Here is a 26,048-nt window from a genome sequence, read left to right as displayed (position 1 = left end):
AGTACAGCTCTCATTCACTTTTCAATATTGATTCATATTTATGTTACAAATATCAACACTGACATTAAATTGCTTTTTTTAATCTTAAACCCTCTTATGTGTAAAAACAGCAGATCTTCACATCGGAGAAGCTGGCAGCTGCAAATATTTAGCAATTTTTATAAGAAGTGAATGAAGAATTTGCAGATGATCAAAACCGCAGGTCTATATGCAGCCCCTGAAATTTTCTTGCACATTTTTGCAAATCTAGCTTTTGATGTTTGTTTTTTAACAGTAATCATTGACCCAGTGTGTAGCTACGAATGGTCCAATGTATTTGCCTTGAATTCATCATTCATACAGCATTAGTGAAATTATATTGGTAGCCATACTACAGTTTACCAACTCCTTTTTCCCCTCTGAAATGTAAAGTAAAGTAGTTTGTGGACGAGTTTGAAATACTCAAGTAAACTTCAAGTCAATTCAAATGGTACTTTATGGCGTGGATGTTCTTAGTGTAGTGACCTTCCACAACTGAATTCAAAGAAAGCGCAGATAGAAAAGAGGAAGTTATAATTATTCACATTTCCTGTTTAACACATAGATAAGTCGGAAGAACCACATAATAGCCACTAAGCAATGCCAATGTGCAGCACAGATGATAGAAACATTTTTAACACCAGATCTTGGAAAAGGAAGTAAGAATTTGAATTCCGCCTGTAAAACTCTTAGCAAAAAAGCAATTCAGGTGGATGTGAGCTGATTCAAAAGGCACACAGTGAAGGTTTATAGGTGTTTAACCAACCAATGGGGGTGTAACATGTCAGACCAGAAAGTGGAGAGAATGAGAATAAAAGAGGAAGAGAAAGGAGGAGCCGGCAGTGTGTGTGTACGATAGACTGATAGGAGGGCTCTTCCTGAGTTAGGCTGTTTGCTCTCTGCTTTCTTCACTTCCAAGCCATGGACTAAACCTGCACTGATCTCTCTGTAGGAACATTTGACCCACATTTCAAGGTAGGAAAATATTTTTTTCTTGCATGTTTTTACTTCAACTCACAGTTTCTCATTTCCCTTCTTTGTGCTTAACAGGATAAGTATATGTGCAGCTGACTGTAATTTAGAACCTGTGTCTGTTCTGTTTGAAACTCAATACATAAAACACATTTTCAAAGAGCACTTTAAAACATGTCTCTGTGTGTGTGCTTCAGCTTTAAGTATCTGCACCCTTTTGCAGCCATAACTCACACAGGGCTGGGGGAAGTAAAAGCTCACAAAAAAAAGTTATTTTTTTACCCGGAAAACCTCCTCTAAAATGTGTGGTATGCAGCTGGTCCTCTCAGGTCCATGCATGTGATCAGACAGCAGATACTTAACCTGATACTGTCTCTCTCTCTCCCCCTCTCTTTCCCTCCCCTGGGAGCTTGCTGAATTATTTTGTTCTGAAGTAAAGGACAGAAGAGTCTGATACATTCACCAGAAATGATATCTGACACATTCCTGGTTTTCTTTGGGATTGGTGTTGTTTTTCCTATTTGCTATGGCAGGAACATGCATACAGTCTCCAGTTAGACTGCTAATGATGGTTGCTTGTGGCACATTGTGTCCCTCTGGGTGTGTAACTGATAGTTGCCTTTTTCTCTGTAACTAACACTAAACGAAGATGATTGTCTAACCAACATGATCTCACATCTGTAATCAATTTTTTTGCAACAGACTGTGCAATAAATAGGGAGTGGAGGTATGTGATTTTTTGGGGAGATCCAGAATGCATGCAGCAACAACTTTATGTCAATGCAGATGTGATGCAAGATTTTACTGCAGACACAGTGTATAAAGCAGGGCTCAATTGTGTGCAGTTGCCCCGGCGGGGTTATTATGCAGCGCAGGCCTTCTTTTTATATCTCCAAAGTATTATTACTTGTTTTGAATATCTTGTTTGAAAGAGAACAGAAGCTCTGTACCTGGAAAACAGTTTTATATTAACACAGTACACCTCTACGAAGCAGCAACAACTTATCATTTTAAGGTACAAAATAAGTCTGCTATGGAAGTAACGTGTGACAGAACAGATGAATGACTGTGAGTTGTGATCCGTAATGATATCTCATCAGAAACTCTGCTTACTTGGCTTTGGCTGCAGTCATTTCCAAACCAAACAGTTTCAACCCTAGCTGCATCATTCATCAAATTGTGATTAATTCATATAGGCCTACGTGGAAAAAGTAGGAATCGAGATGTAACTGTTACTTTACTACATTCTACATGTTTGTTTTCCCCGTCAGAAAAGAGGAAGTAACTGAGAAATGAACAAACTGTTGCACCATCCAAGCTCTGTAACCGATACAGCTGTCACTGATAGCATGACTACGCACTAAAATCTAACATCTGTCTGTTGTTGTTGTTGTTGTTGTTGTTAGTTTCAGCCTCAATTGTATAGTGATAGCTGATTTCCTGATACTTAGATAACAGAAAAAGGATGCAGATTGTTTGCAGTGGGGGAAGAAGTTTTCAGATCCGTCTTCAAGAAGCAGCATGTAGGATGAAAGAGTATCTATTCACAGAAAGGCACATTTACATTCATCACTAAGTTTTCACTACTGTAAAATCACCTTAAACTAGGAGTGTGAATTTGTATGCTAAAAAGAGCTTATGCATAGGTAGCTATTTAGGAAGTTCACCATGTTGCACCACCATGTTTCTACATCCCAAAATGGACAAACCCCCCAGGAAGAAGCCTTTTGCGTTGTAATGATACCTGGCTGCCACTATAGGTAAAACACAGGGGTGAGGTAAAGTGTATTTAAGTGGTAGCAATGTGTAAACACACCACTAGATGCCGTTACATCAAACACACTGGGCCTTAAATTAAAAATATCATTCCTACGAGTAGACCTATTCTGTTATTTATACTAAAACAGATGATTTTTGAGTTGATAATCTGAATCAACCGTGTAACCACTAACTGAAGCCAGTATAATAAATGTACTGAATTAAAAAGTCCAGTATTTTTGCTCCAAATAGTTGTAGCATAAAAAGGAAATACACATTCCCCTTTTTTGTCTTTGCCTCATAAAAATTATGAAATTATTTTAATCTATCATAAAAATATTAGCAATTCCAGCAATAAAAACCAATATACAGTCACTGGCCACTTTATTAGGTACCCCAGGCTGGTACTGGGTTGGACCCCCTTTTGCCTCAGAACTTCATTCTTCTTGGTACAGACTCAACAAGGTGCTGGAGACACACACTGAAAGCACAGCCATGGTATGAATCTCCTGTTGCACCACATCCCAAAGGTGCTCTATAGAGTTTAGATCTGGTAACTGGGGTGCATTTGAATACAGTGAACTCATTGTCAAAAAACCAGTTGGAGATAATTTGAGCTTTCTGACATTATCTGACGTTGTTCTGCTAGAAGTAACCATCAGAAGATGAGACTCACTGGACCAGGCAACATTTTTCCAATCTTCTATTGTCCAATTTTGGTCAGCCCGTTCCATTTGTAACCTCAGTTTCCTGTTCCCAGCAGAAGTGGCACCCGGTGTGGCCTCCTGCTGCTGTAGCCCATCTGTTTCAAGGTTCCACGTGTTGTGTGTTCAGAGATGGTCTTCTGCATTCCTTGGTTGTAACGAGTGGTTATTTGAGTTACTGTTGCCTTCCTATCATCTTGAACCAGTCTGGCCGTTCTGCTCTGACCTCTGGCAAGAACAAGGGATTTTGGCCTGGATATTTTCTCTTTTTCTGACCCTTCTCTGAAAGCCCTAGAGATGGTTGTGAAATAGATCAGTAGATCAGCAGTTTCTGAAATACTCGGCAACAACCATGTCATGTTCAAAGTCACTTAAATCACCTTTCTTCCCCGTTCTGATGCTGTTTGAACTTCACCAGGTCCTCTTGACCATGTCTACATGCCATTGAGTGGCTGCCATGTGATGGCTGATAAGATATTTGCGTTAATGAGCAGTTGAGCAGGTGTACCTCATAAAGCGGACAGTGAGTGTGTATATAGTTATTTTACATCATTTAACCAACACATTAGCTGAAAGATGCTATTATTCTTCGTAGAGCTTTGTGGACACATAGAGCAATTTTCTCTCACCCAATGGGATCCATTTAGCAAATTAAAATATTGATTACAGTGGTTCTTTTTCTCCGCAGATGAGCGACCAAGAGAGCAGCACTTCCGCCTCTCAGACGGAGGGAGAGGTAGAGGGTGAGTTGGATGAAGAGGTGGACACAGAGAGGGAGGGTGAAAGAGAAAACAATTTAAAACACAGGGACAGTCCGCCTCTCCACATCTCCAGCTTCTCCTCCACTCTGCGCGCCGTCATTCGAATCAAGCAGAAGTACCAGACCCTGAAGAAGAGGCGTCAGGAGATGGGAGAAGACGGGGCCCTCATAGGAGCATCAGGGAGAACCAGCCCCAAGATCTTCACCTTCGACGGCACAACCCCTACTGCCTTGTCCGTCCCCCAGAAGAAGAAGAGGAAAAAGAGGAGAGGGGTGATGTATCCCAACAGAGGGAGGCGGCGGGTCCCTCCGAGGCAGGAGCGCAGCCGAGCCAAATACTGCCTCTATCTGCTCTTCGCCATCGTCTTCATCCAGGTAAAGGAACTTAGTACAAACCTCACCTAAATCACGATTTTGGGGGGTTTGTATAATCATCAACAATGTATAGATTCCTTCACATTCCTAATTGGCACAGTTGTAGATGCCCAAATTGTAAGAGGCCAACAAAAAATCACTCACAGACACAAACAGACCAGGGAGACTCTCACAATGACCACAAAAACACTACAAAGAGACTAAAACAACTACAAAGAGACACTAAAAAAAATATGAAGACACACAATACAGCTGAAAACAGATGCAAAAGAACAAACAAACACAGGAATAACGACGACTATGAGATGCAAAATGACTACAAAGACACACAAACCAACTGAAAACTGATGCGAAAGAGTGCAAACATAAACAAAACGACCAGAATAATGTTGGACAACGACTCGTGGAACAACAAAAAAAAGAGACAAGAAATGCTGAACAACCACATGACTATCCAAGGGTGTAAAAATAGCTGTTTACATGCTCTGTCATGTCTCTAGAAGATCAGGTAAAACGTGAGTCAGGCTGCGGTCTAGCTTTCGGTGCGGTTCAGTCGAGGCTCTCTGAAGTGCTTTCACACAGTGCATTCATTCCTTGGTGAGTCATCCTGCCGTGCAGTTTCTCATTGTTTTTTATAACGTGTATCTCCCATTACGAATAGTTTATTTTGCAGTATCCAACACAAACATATAGAATTGGTGTGTTTCCTGTTGCTCATGTCGGCTGAGCGGAAAAAGCTTGGACACGAGCTGAAGCTTTTAGAATGTACCTTAACATTTGTAAAAAAGTAAACACGTGGACTGGCTTAGCATCAGATGAGTGAACTCTCTTTGGCCCGGATTTAGTAAATGTATTGTTTTAAAAGTTGCAGTTTGAATGTCATCCAAGTATTGCATCCTAATATGTAACAGTTAAAAGTCCAGTGTGTGCATTCAAGGGGGAACTATAATCAGAAATGTAATATAATAAAAAAGATGTATGTGTGGGGGCGGTGGTTTTGAAGTCCGTAGGCTGCGAACTTGAAGGTTACCGGTTCAAGTCCCCAAAAGACCAAGTGCTACTGAGGTGTTCCTGAGCAAGGCACCATTCCCTATACTACTCCAGCTATAAAAACTACGGCTAAAAATGAACATCTTGTTTCTATCCAGGTGTACAACGCTATAGAGAACCTCGACGACCACGTTCTTAGGTACGACCTGGAGGGGCTGGACAAGACGCTGAGGAGGGAGGTGTTTGGGCAGCAGGGAGCAGTGGAGGGTTTGCTGTCCCACCTGAAGGAGTACTTGTCCACCTACGTCCACAACAAGCCCCTGGTGGTGTCCCTGCACGGCCCCAGCGGTGTTGGAAAAAGCCATCTGGGACGCCTTCTGGCGGGACATTTCCGCTCAGTGGTGGGGGAGACGCTGGTGCTACAGTACTATGTCCTCCACCACTGCCCCCAGGAGGCTGACACCCTGCAGTGCGCCCGAGACCTCTCCGCTATGATCTCGGAGATTGTGGAACGAGCCGAGGAGGAAGAGAAGATCCCGCTCTTCATCTTCGACGAGGCCGAGCACATGCACCTCGAGATCCTGGATGCGCTGCTGCATCTCGTCTCGACCAAACAATCCAACGAGTACCTGAACGCTATCTACCTGTTCCTGAGCAACTTGGGGCACGCTCACATCACCAAACATATGCTGCATAACTCTTCAAGTATTTCTATGGCGAAATCCGGTCGTCATAATCACTTTGTAAAAGAGCTGACTCTGATTTTACGCAACACTTTGGAGAAGATTCACACACTGTGGACAGAGGCGGACATTTTACCTCTGGGTCTTTTGGAGAAAGGTCACGTGATGGAGTGCTTCCTGGATGAAATGGCTCGAGAGGGCTTCTACCCGGATCATACCAACATAGAGCGTCTAGCGGGGGAGATTGAATACTACCCTGAGGTAGGGGGACATCAGTACTCCCAGACAGGATGCAAGCTAGTGGTGGCAAAGGTCAACCTGCTGTGAAATGCTCTGCGGAAGTGCTTGGATGTTTCACATTCTTAAAAACATGAAGAAAAATAACATGATATGTGGGTGTGGTTTAAGGGTTATGAAACTTGAATGGCAAAATAGTTTTGAAAAAAAATAGCAAAGTGACTAAATCTCAAAGTGTGTTGAAGGTGTTCCGCTCTGATGTGGGAAGTGTGGTGTGAATCCTGTGAAGAGGTTTGAAAGCACCCTGGCACGCAAACAGTCCTCAGAGGGTCAGTTCACAGAGAGAAAAGGCTAGTTTTACAGTGAATATCAGCTCTCTCATGTAGTTCGGACATTAATATTCCCCTTTTTGAATGAATCGTAATACCTTTTGTGTTCCCTTCTCTTTCGTCTAATGCCATCAAATAGGCCTACTAAGTGTACTTTGTATAATTCTGTGACCAAATGTTTGCAAATGTATTAACGTTTCCATCAGAGCAACCGTACTTGGTTATCTTATCTATTATAATATTCACATTTTGTGATCACCGCAAATGAAGTGTGACTGCTTTCCAGTATGATGAAGTTTAGGCAGACATCTTAGAGAAGGATTGTCAAAAACCTGAAACAAACATTTCACTCAAGGTAATTTATAATGTTATGATGTGTGAACTGACCTTTTGCATGTGTCAAAACTGCTAATGTTAGGCAGCTCAAGCAGATATTGGACATCAGCAATATTCATTCATGTAATAAAGAGAAGTTCAGATATTTATAATGCAGTTACTAACACACATTGTTAGTCAATAAGATGTTGCTTTTCAGAAATGTCTCCTGTGATGCAGCACGACTTTTATTAATGCTAGTGCAAGTCTGAAGATGTACTTAATATTAATATGAAACATGTATCAGCATGCATGTCATCTCTTTTCTTTGTTTTAGAATATCTGACATTTATTTATTAAAGATAGTTTTGCTTGGGTATGCTACATCCAGAGTTATTAACTCCTTAAAATTAAAAAGACACCATTTAAAAACAGCTGTGAGATTGTTCTTTAAAAGCATAACATGGCTCTTAAATCATTCAAGGATGTGAGTTTAAAACAGCAAAAATAATATTCTACCATTACTGATGAAGCAATAATTACAACAACTTTCAGAAAGTGTTTTTTCCTTATTAGAATTCCTTTAATTGACATTGGAAAAAAAATGAGGTACTGTGTCTAAGTCACAAAGAAAAGTTAGCCTTATGACACCACAATAAGATTAAAACAAAAAACACATTTTGGTTGCAGAAAAAAAAGAAGAAAGGATAAAAGGAAAGTCATTTAGGACAACCTCTTGTATAATCCTATGCAGTGTTTTGACCGGAGTCCCTCTGAGGACATCAGCTGTATTTTCTGTACAGATCTGAGGAGTGTTTTCGAGCACTGACAGCAATGGGTGCAGTCCTCGAGCAACATGAGGAAACAGCTGGACGTGGAGTTATGACGAGTAGTTACCACCAGATGCGAAATATCTCTTTGTGAACGCTGGGCTGAGACAGATAGATGAAAACAATATTGTAGAAATGCAAACTAACTACGTACGCTACTATAAGATTCCACTACATTGGTTTCACCTACCAAAAATCACAAAGGATTAAAAAGATCATTCATGAGCATCTTTCCTTCTTCCCGTTTTAATATCCTTCATCACCTCTCAAAAAGATTTCAGTCATAAGTTCATTGAAATGTGTTTAGATGGATAAATAGTCCACAGACAACACAGCCAAAAGTGCGTACAGCATTAAAAGGAAAAGAAACAGACACTCAGCACCATTTGTTTTTGACCAAGCGAATAAGCTTTCAGCTCTGCATCCACATTTTTCATTCTTACATGCTTTAAGGAAGGCAGGAAACAACCGAATACAGAAGCTAAACATTAACACCAACAGCTACCTCTTCCAGAGACCAACAGGGAAATAAATAGTGTCACTTCAATGACAGTAAAACTGTACGCCGTCAGTTTCAGGAACAACAACCTCACAGCTCCTCTCAGGGTGTTTTAGCATGGTGCTGAGGCTCCACTATTACTGTCAGATATGCTCATGAAATGTGTGAACAGGGGGGAGGAGGAAATGTGAGGGAGAGCCCAGAGAGAAGCTACAAGATAGTGATGGACTTTGTGGGGAGGAGGAAGGGGTGTGTGTAGTGATGAGGTTCGGAGGTTTGTTTCCTTCTTTGTTCTCCCCTTTATGCCTCCAGCTCGAAGCCCATCCCCACTTTGTGTCCGCCGGCGTTGAAGTTCTTCCCGTCGATCAGAGCGGAGAGGGTGACCTTCACACCTGCAGGGACACAGATGTGAGACTTTAACAAGTTTTTAATACCAATTTCAAGTTCAATTAATATCCGTTTGCCTACTATGTTTGTATGTATAAGTACTCAGATCTTAAACTTCAGTAAAAGTAGCAATACCACAGAGTAACAACTTCTATAATCTAAAAGTGCAGAGTAAAAGTACTGATCTTGCAGAATCAGAAGTATATTGCCAGGTACGTTTACACATACAAGGAATTTGATTTGGTGTCTGGTGGTGCGAACATAATCAATCAAAGAACTAGTCAAAGTCAGTCAGAAATACAAGGATAATACAAAGAAGTATTTTTAACAAAACTATTTAGCATTAAAAAAGAAAATGCTAAAGACAAGTATTTACACAAAATGTAAGAATGGTCTTTTTTCTGTTCATGATAGTTTACTATATTTTATTATAGGATTATTTAGATATATCCATTTATATGTACAGCACTTTATATTTTAGCTAGTACATGTATTGATTACTTGTATCTTAAGAATATATATATATATATACATTAATGAAGCCATTTAAATATAAACTATAATATCATAACTTATCTGCTGAAAATAATTGTATTGTTAATCAGAATATGGAAAGTCATTTTAAGTTAAGAAACTATTCAATTACTACCCTCTGAAATAAAGTGGAAAATGTAACTTGAAACATTATTTTACTTACTGTACTTTCCATCACTGACAAAGTATTTGTAATAACCAGTAGGGACGGACAAAATTAGCTATTAAAGACATCACCTTGAAAAACTAGGACGACATTTTTCACTTCTTCCTGACCCATTTTTATAGAGCGAATAGAATAACTTGGAAAATAGTTTAAAATGATCCAAAATACTCGTTAAATATAGACAGCCCTAAAAAGCTACAGGGTCAACCCTTCACCTATAACCCTAAATATATTCTGTAAATATGGAGGTGTGTTAGCCTACCTGGCCGAAGGCTCTGGGTGTAGCCCACTCCAATCAGACTAGCATTGTTGACTTTGGCCTGCAGGATGAAACATGATGAGTCATGAAACCATACAGCACATTTGTTTGTGAGCATTTTACAACAGAGCAGTGAACCAGAACTCACAGACAGAGAGGCGTCTTTGTCCAGCTTGTATTTGGCGGCGATGCCGAAGCGAGTGTTGTTGCTGCCGGCGGTCCAGGCCAGAGTGACTGCTGTCTCCAGCTCGTCGTTAACCTTCTGGTAGATGGAGCCGCCGAACTCGGTCCCGTCGTTACTGTGGGTTACCAGATTCAAAGATAGATAGTTGAGTGTGTAATCCTGCAGATCCTTCACTCATCTGTACTGTTGGAGTTCGTAATCTTGGCAATCAGTGTCACAAAGTGGTGCAGAATATTAAACAAGCTAGTGTAAATGTCCCAGATTCTCCCCAGACTCCCAGTGTCGGATGAGGATGAATTTGAGATGCATCATCCCTGGAGTACTCACACGTTGGTGTGCAGCTGGAAGTCTCCGGCCTTGTATCCGAGGGCGAAGTTGTTCTGGGCCAGTTTGGACTTGGCCGTGTCGAAGGCCATCTGGTAGCCGGCCAGCCAGCCCTCGTAGCCGAGCACTGCCGCGGCGTGGATGATGGGACCCTCGAAGTCCACGTCACAGCCCAGGTTCACAAACTCACGCTTGTAGGCCGTCTTCAGCTTTCCACTCTTCTTACTGAAACATGCAATCATAGGGTCAAACGTTTGTCTCTAATATGCATTGTTTATGTGTCTCTTGTTGTTAAATCATGTTCTTTCATCACCGTAGACACTGTGGTTTATGATCCCACATCACCGTCCTGCTGCCCCAAATATTCACTAGAGTACCAAATGTGGATTAATCCGCCCCTGAAAGTAGTCCCCAAAAATGGCAATTTTGGCCCTGTTGTTTGATAAAAGCTACAAGGAGTAGCTGTCTTTCTAAAATCCCTGAGGTTTGAAAATGTGTGAAAATAGCAGATAATTATTGACTAAATAAAAGAAACATTAGTGTAAATAATTGGATCTTTCCTCACAGTGCTCTGACTTAACTGTTCTACCGGTCCACTAAAACCCAAAGGCATGCTATAACTGAATCACACAAATAAATGCCGACTCACCCTGTGTTTGGTACAAAAGATGTATCCAAGGCCACCTTCAGTCCTTGAGTCAGCTGTAGGTAAAGCAACAAAATAACACTGTTAGATTAAAAAATAATGTTCAGCAAAACCAAATCAGAACACTGGATGTTGGCACATACCTGGTCCTCCACGGTGACCTCGGTGGCCAGCGTGTTGTCTGTGTTCCACTTCTGGTTGAAGGTGAGGCCCAGCTCCTTCATCTTGTATTTGGTCTCCAGGCTCCCCGCAGCCTTCCCTGTGTCTGTGTTACTGGAGCCAGATGTGTTGAACTCCTGAGAGGAGGACATTTAGTCTTTAGTACACAAGTCAAACCGACTCAGATGATCATACAATATCCAAAGAAAAGACACCTTACAGACAAGCAGGGGGGAAAAAAGAGTAAAAAGTGTGCAAACTACAACTCAAACTAAATGTAATTATCATTCAACGGTGCAGAAATAAATAATATCAAAGGCATATTACAACATTAGACAATACACTCAACATGAATCCATGCAGTAACACATGTAATGGACAGGAAAACACAGTGACACGATTGATGAATATTAATAATATTAATGCTAAGTGTATGGTTAGAAATAACACAGACAAGGATGTTGAAAGTGACCATATTTGCCTATAATTTAGCATTTTAATCTTCCTTCCTTTTATATTGTAGATGAAGTGTGCATGGGTCAGTATGTCCACGCCTTATCTGATATACTGCTCGACCCATCAGACCAATATTTCCTGAGCGAATTTATGACTGTAAGCTCAAAGACCTCTTGTGGTTGCGGTGGTTCGTGATTTATGAAACGCCTTCTTATTAATATTGAATATCATAGACTGTTGGCTCTTATCTCCTTGTGAACAGCCATTACAGGCAGCACGACTCTTTGAGGTAAGAGACGTTCCGGTCCTGATTTGCACTCCGGAGTAAGTCCATTAGTATTTCTGATCTATTTTCCGTCAACAATGATTGATTTGACTGTTGAAGATAAGTGAATAATGGTTGTGCTCGGTGAGAGTGTCGTTGAGTGGGAAACACAGCGTTTAGGGCAGAAAGGTGTTAGCAGTGTAGCGGACTCAAGCACCATTCAACCAGCTGACTCTTTTTGTAACAACCTGACAGAACAGAGGACTCTGGCGGGAAAAAGGAGGAGGTGTGTGTTTTACGGTAAAAGATTTATCCATTAAAAGGAGCTGACCGGATTGCATTTCACTGGAGTTATACCTTTTACGATTTAATGTGATGTATAAATTGACTGATTGATTTGTACAGTACATATGTAATGAGGGAAGCAGCTTCGATGGGGCATTGATTGAGAATTTCTACTTTTAAATTGATCATTTTCCAGCTTTTTTTGCCAACACAACACAGCTTCCATGTTAATTTAACTTAAATTAAATACACAAGACCATAGAGGGGTAATTTGTGACCAGTCGGATATACTCGGAGGCTGACCAATGACATCCCTAGAACAAACAACGAATGGATTAATCAAGACAATAAGCTGACAATGGAAATGAAGCCCTAAAGAAATGAAAAGTTAGATGTTAATAAGAGTGAAGTGACAGGACATTAAAAGCAAATAATCGTTATAAAACACATTGATATTCATGCTGTGTGAACGATGCTCACGAAAACAAAAGAAGACAGACACTGGAGCATGAGAGCAGCAGCAAGATGGAGGTGAACAGTATATGAATAGCAGCTGTCAGCGCTGACACCAATCTTACCATCTACATTAGAGCGAGCGGTCCGGGACAGAAGGCAGCAGCATGGAGACAGAGCAGCGGTTAAGGGGAGAGAGAGACAGACAGGCCACAGCACAAACATGTCTGTCATGTTTAGCCAAGCAGGCCTGCAGCAGCACCGCTCAGATACCTGGAGATGGTCACTCTACAGGTTACAGCAGGGGGCAGGAGTTCAGGTAGGCTTTTATTTTGGAGGAGGGTTAGAGCAGCAGTGATGGAAAGCAGGAAGGTTGTAACAGGAGATCCTCCATTACTGTAAGCTTCTGAGATGTCCAACCCTGTAAAGAGCTTGCTGACATGCTCCGCTAGTTGTTTACCTATCATGCGCTACCATTTCCTCTTTGTTGCATTGGTATCAGCTTCCTGAGCCATAAAACACTCTGCATGTTTCAAGGTTTCAAGGTTTCAAGGTTTTATTTGTCATATGCACAGCAGATACAGCGTATATGTTGGCAATGAAAATCTTATACGCTGTATCTGCTGTGCATATGACATGTCCGGAGTCTGCGGACAGCTATGTGTTTTTTTTCCTATACTGTATATCCCAAAGTATTATAACAGCAATCAGACACTCAGAGAAAAACTTTTCTGGTTAATCTTACACAAAATTAGGCTTTTCAGAGATGGACAAGGCAGAAGGACACTAGAAAATGACAAGTGGTAATAAATTAAATATAAGAAAAGTGTCCTCACCACTCCACTCTGTGATTTGGTCTTGAGGTCGAGCTTCACAACTCCGAAGCCTGCAAGATGTTAAAGGACAGAGGTGTGTGTTAGCAGCAACAAATAATTCCAATATCAAGATTTAAAGGAATAGTTAGACATTTCAGAAAAGATGTATATCCAGGAAATACCACCTTAATATCTGTCTGTTTAATAATATAAACCTGGAGCAAGGAGGTATTTACCTTAGCTTAGCATAAAGGCAGGCACATAACACCTAGTGTTGTTTTAACATGTTAGTGTTAAAACACTTGAAGAATGTATGATATGTCAATGATAGTACGGAACCCGTAAAGGGACGTGGAAAAAAAGAAAAGAAAACTCAAATGTTTCCAGTGCTCACGAGAAAGTATCGCGGCAGAACATAAGCACACTCAGCAGTACATAAGCACACTCCTGTCAGATCTTATTCAAGGTGTCGTTTCGTCAGACAGCGTCAACATACGGCCGAAAGCTGATGACCGATGGAAACCCCAGCCTTGTGAATGTCATTGAAATCCATGAAAAAACTTCAACCACACTTTAATTCACTCTGAAGGAGAGCGTGTTTTAATGCTAAATGCATTAAATAAAATAATAATTAAACCAGGAACACTGCCTATGACCAAACCTGACATTTGGTAGGTTTGAAACTTTCGCGTGAGCACGAGAAACGTTTAAGTTTTTTTTATTTCCCCATGTCCCTTTACGGGTTCCGTATGATAGAGCTTAAGAGGTTTTGGAATTTTGTTTTAAATATTTGGACAAAGCCTGGTTAGCTCTATCCCCCGGTTACCAGTATTTCAGCTAAGCTAAGATAACCGTCTCCTGCATCTTCACATTTAACAAAATACAAAAAATGATCCTATATATACAAATATATTATAATATAATTAAATGTGTGCAGTGTGATAAAGTAAATTGATTGGAATTTGATTTGATGGATTTGGTTTGAAAAACACATCATTTAGAACGAGTTTATATATTTACAAAGAGATAGAGAATGTATTCCTTTTTGCCTTCTCCTAGTTCAAACGTTACACACTACCTACTTTAAATATACGTAGCTATAATCATCAATCTATTAATATTATCTGCACAACAGACTAAGAGCTAGAATCACTGAAACACCAGGTTTGAACAGTCCCTGTGTTTGAGGAATTCCTCAGTTAATAATTGACTCTTTAGGCTGAAACAGTACTCACCATATCCCTTGCTGAATATATCCTTGGCAGACTTGCCCAGGTCTGAGTATGAGGGAGGGACAGCCATTGTGCTGGAGGAGAGAAAGTCATGTGATGGAATTAGTGTCGCTGACTCATTTTTAATATCATATCAAAGTTATTTATTGTTATCAACGTATTTATTGTCATATGAACAACGATGAATCGTGACAATGAAATTCTACATTTTTATGCTCCCTCCAACAATGCTCTTTTTACAACAACACATTATGAGATAAGGCTTGATTATTATACATAAAATAGTGCATAAGAGGGATAAACAAGTATATATAATAAGATATTTTCTGTGGTCGACAGTCATTCCAAAGTGAATGAACTGTAATGTAAACAGGAAGTAGTAAACGCATAAAGTAATATTAGAAAAAGATATATACAAAATAAAAATGAAATATATATACACATTTATTAATGTAATGCTGTAGTGAAACAGTAAGTTAAATCCAATAGAAAAATTAAAGAGCCGTCCTCCTTTTCTCTGTGTGGTGTGGTATAGGTGCAGTACTCAATTAAAGGCCCTGGTCCTCAGCCACATTTGAGTCCTCCATGATGCTGCAACACTAGCAAAGCTTATCCTGATTGAAGGCAGTTAGCACTTCAGAATAACAAAAGTCCATAGGGTTTTTTCATTTACCCAAACAATGCAGTAGCCATCACTAAATTAATTTACCATGTCTACAGGTTTGCTCCAGCTAAAGGGAACAAAATGTTCTTTTAGAGGCAGCTGGGAGGCTAACAACAGATGAGCTCTGCATCTGGATCAACCATGAAGCTACTGGTGCACTTTAAGAGCCCAGCACCCAGAAATGTACATTTAACCTGAAATATGAGTACACATTTACACAAAATAACATGAAATAGCTCATCTAACAGGTTTAAAATGTTATATTATGTTGTATCATACTGCTGTACAATAAAATATATTATAAATATCTTAAAACTCATACTTTAGCTAGTATCCCATACTATATTATAGTTTATCATTTTTTAATATGTTATAAATATTTGAACACTGATGTGTGCATCATTAATCACATTACTGTCACTTTTGTCTTTTGCATAGTTCTGTTTGCATTGTATACCTTTTTTAATGTTATACACCTCTAATTATTAAACTATTGTATGTTCTCTATTTAACTGTACCCCTGCCAAACTTACAAAAGGTTTATTTTGTTTGATCCCTATCCTGTTAAAGCATCCGAACAAAAGGCTCTCGCCACACATCTCAAGGTTGTAAAAAGGGCCCTCATCCTGGGGATGCTGCATGATCCTCTATTTTAAATAAAATCCAATATGAACAATTATTTATTTTCTGCATTTACAGCCCCTTGGTGCTGCATCTCTGATCCGGGACAAAGAACAGCAGATGGGCCTGAGAAAGAGGTGTGGGGGTGTTTTACAGCTAGCTAGCTAGCTAGCTAGCTAACTACTGTGTCAGCTGCAGTAACAAGCTAACTTGCAATTATAGGTTACGAAAGATGTGCATCACCTAAGTGGTATAGCTTTTAGTTAATATATTATATTCTGCATGCCCCGCATTACACACATACACACACACGCACACACCTTCATATCTAGTTAGCAAGCCATAAACCCAGCAAATAAAGTTGCTAAATGCTAACGTGAATCTCTGCACTATCATACTGTTTCCCCTAACATCAAGGATTAAACTGTGCACTGCAAGGCTAAACATCATTACATAACTGAGCCACCGCTAGCTAAATCGCTCAACCTGCTAAACTAACCTTGGAGAGAAAGGAACCCTTATCTCAGCAGCCATTGCTACCATTCCTTATTATACAGGTATTATGCAGCTGAACCTAATATTTATTTTTGATTGATGCTCGTTTTGGTCTCCTTACCGTTGGTTGTGTGTTTGGAAGGGGGTTTGCAGAGTTCCCTGGCGTGATGCTGCTGAGTGGATTGACAGCTAGTTTAGTTTAGCAATGTCTATAACGGGGGACAGGGCATAATGAAGGAGATATATGGCGCATGCGCAGTACCAGAGAGAAGCGATCGAAGAGTCAATGCAGAAACAAGAGATAATCCCAAAGCGCATTGCCTCATCCGAACAGTTTATCATGAGTGTTAGATTTTTTATTTAAAGTGTTTGTTCTAGAAATTAGAAGATTTATTTATTGGACAATTCATGTAATTAGATTTACTTAAGTACTAAAGGAGTAGTACTAAAGGGGCTTGTACTTGAGTATTTCACATTTTTGCTACTTTGTACTTCTACTCCACTACAATTCAGAGGATAATCATGTATTTATACTCCACTACATTTATTAAATACCTTTAGTTACTTTGATTTGTAAAAATGATATGAAATATGTTCAACATTTAAATCCGACTTTAGTTAGACCTGGAGTAAATTCACAAGCTACCCTGCAGTATACAATTAAAACTAGCACCTTTTGATAAACACATTAATGCATCATTTATTGTAATCAACGCATTTACTATATGATTCTGAAATGGGCCTATTTGGTACTTTAAGTATATTTTGATGCTGATACTTTTTTACTTTTACTTGAGTAACATTTTGATAGCAGGACTTTTACTTGTAACAGAGTAGCTATTCCTACACTGTAAAGTAGAAATGCAGTGTAAAAAACACAGTCAAGTAAAAGAACTGCATTGAAAATGTTGTTCAAAAATAACATCATGATATACTATAGGCCTGAAGTGCTAAAAGAGATAAAACTCGTCATGCATAATAAACCATTTGTATACTACGAACAGTATATTTGATCACTTGTTTATAATAATTGATGCATTCTTTTGTTCAACACTTTTCCTTTTGTTGCTTATAAGGGAGGGGGTGATTGTAATTACTTTATTTATTAATTAACAGTTATTAATTAAATATTGTAGAGTAAAAAGAACAATTTGTTCCACTGAAGTAAAAAAAATACAATATCCCTAGTGGAGTACAGTTGTTAATAGCAGACCAGGGATTCTCCAGTAAGTACAAGAACCTCTTCATTTTGACAAAACTGGATTTATTCATATTCAGTGATGTAAGAAGTACTTAAATAAAAGTACAAAGATTTAAGCATCATGAAAAACCTATTTACTAGATGATTGTTATGTTATATTACCAATATGAAAACCAACAGTGTCCAACTGCTGTGTTAGTTTGATGGCAAAAACGTGACAGAAAAGGCACATCAATTATTTGGTAATGTTCAACCACATGCAATGGCGAATTATGCCGTTATATTCAGCTATTGATTTCTGTACACTGTGTACAGGGATAATGTGAGAAACAGCGCAGTCTAGAGGGCCAGTCAGGCCCGGACAAAGCGCAACCTGTTTCGGCTCTGTTCAGTGAATCTCTCCGGTCCTCCTTAAATGTTTGTGACAAACATGGCGTTTTTCCGTGTCAGGGGGGAAAGTGTGGTGTCGTGCCCCGCCCTGAATGAAAACTGACTCGACGCTATCAACATCTCAGGGCCACGGAGGGAACTTCACTGTTGAAAGTACACAGAGATTATCAACTCTAGATCTGCACCACAAGTCCAATGGTCAATGTTTGCAACGGGACTCCTGCACACAGCTCCCGGACTGCATGAGGGCTTGAAGGCTGCCGACCGGGTTTGAAGCAACCGATTACGTCCGCATTGTCACTCAAATATAAAAGTTAGGCCGGGTATCGCAGTCATAATGTCTGGACAACCTAGATTTGTGAGCCCGTTCTACAGACCCCGGTGCCTGGCTGCTGCAGCTCCGGCGGGGAAAGCCAAACTTACGCACCCGGGGAAGGCTATCCTGGCAGGTAAGAAAGTTTCTCCACAGGCGCTCATGCACTCGTCCGGAGTTGTTGACAAGTTTGCGCACTGAACGTGTGTGTAATTTTTTTTACTACTATTACACTTATTTTAAATGCAAAGGACAGGCGCATTGTGCACTACAGGCAGAAGAATTTGGTGAAAAACAACAAAGAGTACCCTTTTCTGATTAATATTGCACCACTAGACTCAAGGAGAAACTTTGTGCAGTCCGTGGAGTGCACACATAGGCATTACTTGTTACTTGTCTCAATGGCTGGAGTTGGACGGTTCTCAATGTCATAGGACCATTCACCACTTATCATGTTCAAAGAAACATGAATTGAATGAATGTTTTTGATTAGTCACTACCAAGGTATCAACTACTATTCCTGGGTCCACACAATAAACTCTGATTGCCTGCCTGTCTTATTTGTCAATAAGTAACCTTTAGTGTTCCACAGGGCAATCATTATTGATTTCATTGCAATATCAATAGGTTGTAACAAAGTTGACATACACACTACTGCTGAATCCATCATGTTAAGACCTCTAAGTTCAAAGAGCATTTGTTTGCCCATGTACCTTACTGTCAGCAGTATGGCGGTTGTTTTCTATTAACCTACTGCTCTTATACTGTGTGCTCAGAGGCCTCTGGGTCCACATGTTCAGATCCATGACCCACGATGACAAAGCACATTGCTCTGTCAGCCGCTGCACACATTCACCTAGTTACAACATGCTTGTCACACTCTGTGGCCAGGGGCTTCAGGGGATTGAAAGGTCAAGACATGGCCACGTAGGCCTTCCAAAAAGCTGTTGTAAAATGTTTTTTTTTTAGATCACTTCTTAAACCACATATGGAGAATATGTATAATCAGTGGTTTATGGAATGTGCATATATTCAAGTACGGTACTATATTGAGGTAATTGTTCTTATCCTATGCTATTATGTAATACGACTGGATTTCAGAGCACTAGTAACCAACATATACTTTCACATTAATGCATCTTTAATTACAGTGCAGTAAACTATTTTAATTTGGACCATTCTATATAATGATTACTTTTACTTTTGGTGCTCTAAATATATTTTTATGGTGTTACTTTGCAATTTGACTTTAGTAAAAGCTGTGTTTTGCCGACCTTTCTCTTGTAACAGAGATCTGAGTACTTCTTGAATCACTGTCTAAGCATAAAATGTAATGCCAGCCCAACGTCAGGGATGAATAGGCACAAATCAGCAAGTCACAAGAGAATAATTAGCTCACATGCCAACGCTTTATAAAATCACTAATACCCACTGAAGCAGACAGCATCTGTATTCAACACTGTAAACTGTGGATTAAACTCAATTGAAATGTGTATGTTTTACTTTATATTTGTCAGACACATAAACATGATTCGCAAAAGTGCAAAAAAAATCAACTCCTGTGTGTAGCTTCATAACAAATGAAAAAAAGTGAGTATAGGGAAAAAACAAAAATGTCCTAAAATGCTGAAGTACTCCTTGAATTTAATTATCAGTAACATTCACAAAAACCTTATCTAATCCATGACAATTACTAGCATGACTTCCTATCCTGTGATGACTATAATCATACACTTCTCTAGCCTTATTATCAGCACATAAAATAGTATTGTACAGTAGTCATGTGTTCTTTCTTGAATGTTAAATATGTAAATAGAGTCATGACTAGAAAACTAAAGGATACTTAGTGCAAGTGTTGCTAGTATTTTAAAGTAGAAGTAGTGAACATTGACTCTCGCTGCACTGACTTCTAATGTCTGTTTCACTGTCCGTTCACGTCCTACTCGATAAACTGGTTCTATATCTTTTTCCAGCTTGAATTCTGGGACAAAATGCAGGTACAACATGCAAGCTGTTTGTAGATGATGATGTTGTGGACTGTTTTTGATGCAAGCGTAATGTGAAGGTACAACTACAGCTCTAAAGCCCAAAGTCTCTAACCAAAGGAATGCCTTACAGGGTGTGTAGCCAAAATACACTTCATGTTTCAGAGGGAAACTATAATCTTGTGATTGCTAGAGCATAAGTAGTGTTTTGTGTATTGCTGCATGACATTTTGGGAGAACTAATGCATGGTAAAGAATCAACAAAGGTTCCTTTTTTAAAAATGTGTGAGTAGGAATTCAAGCTTTAAAAATAAAAAAGTTAACCATGATAAATCTACCTCTCTTCTGCAAACATATGTTTTATTTATTTCCCTTGCTACTTTGAAGCCTTTGCAGCATTTTAATTTGAAGAGTTTAGTTAAGTAGATGCAGGAATGCTAGTATGATAACTTTCCTTCATTTAACTTCATGGAAACTTGTCACTCCTTTAGGAGGAGTCAGACAGCTATCAGGCGGCTGCTCTGATTGAGGGTTAACAGTATGTGCTCTGAAGGCTACACACACCCCCTGGTTGAAGTCAGGCCAGGGGGAATGGGCTATAGGTGGCATTGCTCTGAGATCAGCAGAGCCTATCAGCTGCAGGCTGGGTGTATGCTGCTGAACGGCAGATGTGTGGTGACAGCAAGGGTTTAAGGTGGAGCTCGTTCATACTGTAGTAGTGTAAACGCCTTGAGGCAGCATGCATGAAACATCCATATACACTGTCAACTACCTTGAATGATTTTTAACGTGCACCCAGCTGATCACTTGACATAAACCTTACTTTAACCATGTTTTAACCACCTTTAGTAGTTTTTAATTTACATTTAATTTGCCATTTATTATTTTTACAATTATTTATTTCTATAAGTTCTACTAATTTATTGCTCCACATTTTTGCATCTGTGTTTTTATTTCTATTTTTTCTAAAGCATGTTGTATTGTATCTTAGTGTATGGCAATGAGTGTATAAATGAAGTTTCATTATCATCATTACAGATCGACAAAAATAGTGTGGAAGTACCTTAACATGCAAAATGGTGTGATTGATATGGGCTGTTAAAACCAAACTTGAATTCTGTGAAATAAGTCTGTGAAATGAGTGTTTACACATAACATTTTATATTTAATAACTTTTTTGTATATAATCAGGGTGGTTGCTGTATTGCTGAAATGCACTTGTGTGGTGTTGACTGAAAAACTTTGAACTGTTTGTTAATATGTGTCCGTGCTTCAAGTTGTTTTTTAACTGTTATTTCAGGTGGGATAGCAGGAGGCATAGAGATCTGCATCACCTTCCCCACAGAGTATGTTAAAACACAGCTTCAGCTCGACGAGAAGGCGAATCCTCCCAAATACAGAGGCATCTGTGAGTTCATGTCCACTGTCTGAAATGAGCCTTTCATTTTCAATTCATTGCTACATTATAATCACAGTGATGATAATGCCACTTCACTCTGTGGGAAATACTACTTGTAAACCTTAATAACAAACACATACAGTAATAAATAAAGACTGCATTACATCTTACAGGTGTACCTAATAAAGCGGTCTCTTCTGTACAATATATTTAACTAAACCAAACCAATGAAACCATAATTTTAAAAAACGGTCCATCAGCAAGTTCTCAGCATTCGTTTTGATTAAGTTAAGACCTTGTTGCAGATTTGAGAGCAAACTTCAACACACAGAGGTGTGTTTGCATAGTAAGTCAGTGTTTGTTATAGAAGAGAGCTTGTGAACTTTGGCATAGACAATGTTTGTGTGTAGTAACTCAGTATGAAGGGCTGTTGTTCCAGGCTGCAACCAACCTGAACTCAAAAATGCAATATGTTTGTCTTTTAACTACTTTACTGTTACAGCAAGATACTCCAAACAAAGCAGCTGCTGATTTTATAAAAGATAGCTTTTCTTGGCAGTAGGGTTTACATTCATGTGCAAGAAATGATTGTTTAGTAGGCTGCTCTCTTTTTCATCCTCTCCTACAGCTGACTGTGTGAAGCAGACAGTGAACGGTCATGGGGTGAGGGGTCTGTACAGAGGTCTAAGCTCACTGCTGTACGGCTCTATTCCTAAAGCTGCTGTCAGGTACCTTATGCACAGACACACATTAATGTACAACTGCTTCATTCCAATAAACCTCAATAACGCATATTGGTTTCACCGGTTTCTCAGATGTGAGGATTTGCTGCTTTTCTCTGTTTCATATTATTGTGAAGTGAATATGGGGGCAATTTAAAAAGGGCTATGTGCATTTTTGACAGATTCATAAAGAAATATATAATTGTTAAGGGCTTAGCAAGGCCACTGCAATTTATAAGCCACGTAAAAAAGTAACAAATATTTTTATCCTTTGGCAACCGATTTGGAGGGTTTTAGTAAAAAAAAAAATCCATATTTTTATCCTTTGACTACAGGTTTGGAGTGTTTGAGTTCATCAGTAATAAAATGCGCGACGAAAATGGAAGACTTAACAGCACGCAAGGTTTACTCTGTGGCCTCGGGGCCGGAGTAGCTGAGGCTGTGATCGTAGTCTGTCCTATGGAGACAGTAAAGGTAAAAAATATTTGAAAAAACATTATTCCTTTATTCAGCATTGCAAGTTGGTAACACAACACTGAATCCATCAACCTTGCAGAACCAGACTTAGTTTTTAAGTGCTCCACTGCATCGTTTCTCTCTGGATTCTTTACACCTTGGCTCGTCAAATGTATTTACATTGCCATGATGTCATTTTAGGTCAAATTCATCCATGATCAGACATCAGCAAACCCAAAGTACAAGGGATTTTTCCATGGAGTGAGGGAGATTATCAGAGTTGAAGGTATGGAAGCTTTCTTCATCTTTGCCTGAGTTGCATTTTAATGCCACCTACTGTTCAATCTCATAATGATATCACCTGCAGGAAATTCTTCTTCTGTATTTGCATTTGCATTTCTTTCGCTACCTCATTAGCCCCGAGCTGGATGGCTGTGAGAGTTTTGCTTTTGATAAAGTTCTGATAAAGTTTCTACCTGCAGGACTCAAGGGGACTTACCAAGGCCTCACAGCCACGGTGCTGAAGCAAGGCTCCAACCAGGCCATCCGCTTCTACGTCATGACTTCCCTGAGGAACTGGTACAAAGGTGTGTGAGAATGAATAACTTCCACGTCTTTTATATCCCCTTTGTGTATTATAAACAGCCCAATCATTTCCGTCTTTTTTTTGTTGTTGTTGTAAACACCAAGGTGATAACCCCGACAAATCCATTAACCCTCTGATAACTGGAATGTTTGGAGCTGTGGCTGGTGCTGTGAGTGTGTTTGGAAACACTCCTCTGGATGTCATTAAGACCAGAATGCAGGTTGGTGCATTATCATGTTCTTCTCCTCAGAAAATCATCCAATCATTAATCCCTGATCAGAGTGACTAACATGTACAACTCATATTCATCAGGGTCTCGAAGCTAAAAAGTACAAAAGCACACTGGACTGTGCCGTCAAGATCATGAAGCACGAGGGACCGAAGGCGTAAGTTTATAGAGAGAGTTGATTCATATTTATAGAGAATGACTGGCAATAGAAAGACTTTGCACATTTTGTATAAGTTGTCTTTTATGGAGGGTAAGCCATCATATATTTAAAGGATTCACACTCTTTACACATCAATGGTTCAGCAATCATTTGAATTATCTACATGTCAACTACTGCCTAGCTCTGTCTCAAGGTTAAAAATAACAATAGTCCTTATGCACACATTTTCCAAAAAAGAATGCACAGTCTTCAAAGATCATTTTTGGGCTTTTCCTTAACCCACTATTATTTTACATTTTAAAGTGATAAAAAATAGCCTTATTATTAGTTGGGATGTATTTTTCGTAGAAGGGCGACTGGGCTCCAGTGATAATGCATTTTTGTAAGTTTAGTAGTAAATGTATTTAAAACATTTGAGATGCATTTTTGTATTGCCCTAAAGTGCGATATTCACTCTGTGCCTGTGTGCCCTTCAGATTCTACAAAGGTACTGTTCCCCGGCTGGGTCGGGTGTGTATGGATGTGGCCATAGTCTTTATTATTTACGAAGAAGTCGTGAAGGTCCTGAACAAGGTTTGGAAGACGGACTGAGATGGAACCCCACCCATCGGTGCTACACAACAAGCAGGAGTGTTACGACAGGCCATTCATATTATTAACCAGGCCTCGTCCCAAACCAATCTCCTTAAACCCTGCTTATAGGTTCTAATATCTACCTCTTAGTGATTTTCAGAGAGAACGAAAGGGATTGGTAGGTTCTTGGATTTATTTATAACAAAGCTACTAAAATGGTTAGCCTTTTCTGCATGAAAAAAGCCTCCAGATTGCAGAGTCAGTGCTTACACTTGGTTTTTATTCCTTAAAATTCCAGAGGGGGGCAGTTCCTTCAGATCTCAGGGAAAGGAACAGGGGCATTTATTTGGATCTGATTGACTAGAGAAATGGGAAAGCTGTCAGCAAAGACAACTACAGCACCTGGAATTTACTTGTGCTAGTGCTGTATGTACCTAATCGAAGAGTAACGATTGCCAACCCAACAAAATGTGATTTAGAAAACTGTAGACAGAAAGGTTTTAGTTGAAATGAGAGATTATAACAGGTACAAACATTTAAAGCCCTCTTTATATTAAATTATTAGACTTTTTCTACCAGACTTGCAAAAGCAGTATTTCATTCAGTGTCTGATGAAATCATTTATATTCAGATGTCAAATGCTGCAGAGGCAACAGGTACACTAAGAACTAAATGCCTTAAATGATAATTGTCAGATTAATCAAGCTTGTAGGATCCATAGATGCAGTTTTTTTATTATGTTGCATGTACACAATTGTTTAGTAATGCACATGTCCACATAGTAGTGATTGATGAAAAGACAGTCCTTTTAAGTTGCACAGATGTTTCTAATCAACTTAATAACTAGATCGATGGTATAAAAAGTGCCTATGCATTGTATGATTCATTTTAAGATCTTTTGAGATTAAGAATGATTGAATGTTGTATGTACTTAAGAAACTACAGATTTTTAATAATGTACTCAGTTGTACATGCTGCGGTGGTGCCAGATGTTTAATTCCAGTCTGTTTCTGAGGTATTACTGAGATGTTCATATCTTCTAAATTCATCCGATGTGTTTGTATTTTGATGAATGTTGCCTTTAATTGGTTTGAGAAGTGCCATTAATAGTGCCTTCCATCTCATTCCAGGAAGTGCTATAGCTTTTATTGCAGATTTTGTTTTTAATTTTCTAACTCTATTAATTGCCTTTTACTTTTTTCACCAACTGATGACCCAATGTGCCAGCTGCTGCTCTTATACAATATATGAAGTCACCTAAAGACTGGAGTAGCTTGTGAGTCTGCCATGTTTACATGCAATGCTAATAGTTGTTTTTACAAATGTTTACTTTGAGCTATATTATTCAGCTCCAGTTTGCATCCATGTAAACTCAATGCCACAGCTATTTAAATATCTTTGGAGTTCATATTAAGATATGAAACACATCCAGCAGTTAAAACAAAGTATTGTGCCTTCAGTTTAATTCTAACATGTATGTGCACAAATAAACGTTGGATCACACTCTTCATTTTGTCTTGTTCATTTCATTCTGGGCTTTCTGTCATTCACAGAATGTATTCCTAGCAGGGGGGGAGCACTCAGTACTACAGTGTTAAAATACTGTTACAAATATAATC

At 39.3% G+C, this 26,048-nt stretch overlaps 3 protein-coding genes across 3 annotated transcripts; 2 read left to right on the top strand and 1 right to left on the bottom strand.

The window, feature by feature from the left end:
* Window positions 1-702: 702 nt before the first annotated feature.
* On the top strand, window positions 703-7,575 carry tor4aa (torsin family 4, member Aa). Its single transcript, XM_063889354.1, has 3 exons — window positions 703-993; window positions 4,141-4,587; window positions 5,736-7,575. Exons 2-3 carry the CDS (start codon window positions 4,141-4,143, stop codon window positions 6,585-6,587), a joined length of 1,299 nt encoding a protein of 432 aa, XP_063745424.1. The 5' UTR covers window positions 703-993; the 3' UTR covers window positions 6,588-7,575.
* A 125-nt stretch (window positions 7,576-7,700) lies between these two features.
* On the bottom strand, window positions 7,701-16,671 carry zgc:56235 (Voltage-dependent anion-selective channel protein 2-like). The gene is made up of 9 exons (XM_063889355.1): window positions 16,537-16,671; window positions 14,639-14,709; window positions 13,425-13,474; window positions 11,114-11,266; window positions 10,974-11,026; window positions 10,328-10,549; window positions 9,965-10,115; window positions 9,820-9,877; window positions 7,701-8,862 (listed from the first exon to the last, which is right to left on the bottom strand). Exons 2-9 carry the CDS (start codon window positions 14,703-14,705, stop codon window positions 8,771-8,773), a joined length of 846 nt encoding a protein of 281 aa, XP_063745425.1. The 5' UTR covers window positions 14,706-14,709; window positions 16,537-16,671; the 3' UTR covers window positions 7,701-8,770.
* A 1,377-nt stretch (window positions 16,672-18,048) lies between these two features.
* Window positions 18,049-25,939, top strand: slc25a1b (slc25a1 solute carrier family 25 member 1b). The gene is made up of 9 exons (XM_063890051.1): window positions 18,049-18,455; window positions 21,605-21,712; window positions 22,332-22,431; window positions 22,761-22,899; window positions 23,083-23,167; window positions 23,364-23,468; window positions 23,572-23,687; window positions 23,780-23,853; window positions 24,333-25,939. The coding sequence occupies exons 1-9, from the start codon at window positions 18,344-18,346 to the stop codon at window positions 24,445-24,447; spliced, it is 954 nt and encodes a 317-aa protein (XP_063746121.1). The 5' UTR covers window positions 18,049-18,343; the 3' UTR covers window positions 24,448-25,939.
* Window positions 25,940-26,048: the final 109 nt, after the last annotated feature.

This window comes from Eleginops maclovinus, chromosome 8 (genome assembly GCF_036324505.1).
Source record: "Eleginops maclovinus isolate JMC-PN-2008 ecotype Puerto Natales chromosome 8, JC_Emac_rtc_rv5, whole genome shotgun sequence".
In the NCBI taxonomy this organism is placed as follows: domain Eukaryota; kingdom Metazoa; phylum Chordata; class Actinopteri; order Perciformes; family Eleginopidae; genus Eleginops; species Eleginops maclovinus.
The sequence above is the reverse complement of the archived record's forward strand: the minus strand, read 5'-3'. Positions and strand labels throughout refer to the sequence as shown.

Bases quoted from the DNA above. Each gene is read 5' to 3' on its own strand.
- tor4aa (XM_063889354.1), top strand. From the start codon at position 4,141: ATGAGCGACCAAGAGAGCAGCACTTCCGCCTCTCAGACGGAGGGAGAG. The intron at 4,588-5,735 runs GTAAAGGAACTT...GTTTCTATCCAG, and splicing joins TCGCCATCGTCTTCATCCAG to GTGTACAACGCTATAGAGAA.
- zgc:56235 (XM_063889355.1), bottom strand. From the start codon at position 14,705: ATGGCTGTCCCTCCCTCATACTCAGACCTGGGCAAGTCTGCCAAGGAT. The intron at 11,027-11,113 runs GTATGTGCCAAC...CTTTACCTACAG, and splicing joins AGGTCACCGTGGAGGACCAG to CTGACTCAAGGACTGAAGGT. The intron at 10,116-10,327 runs GTGAGTACTCCA...GGTAACCCACAG, and splicing joins TTCCAGCTGCACACCAACGT to TAACGACGGGACCGAGTTCG.
- slc25a1b (XM_063890051.1), top strand. From the start codon at position 18,344: ATGTCTGGACAACCTAGATTTGTGAGCCCGTTCTACAGACCCCGGTGC. The intron at 22,432-22,760 runs GTACCTTATGCA...CTTTGACTACAG, and splicing joins ATTCCTAAAGCTGCTGTCAG to GTTTGGAGTGTTTGAGTTCA. The intron at 23,469-23,571 runs GTGTGTGAGAAT...GTAAACACCAAG, and splicing joins CCTGAGGAACTGGTACAAAG to GTGATAACCCCGACAAATCC.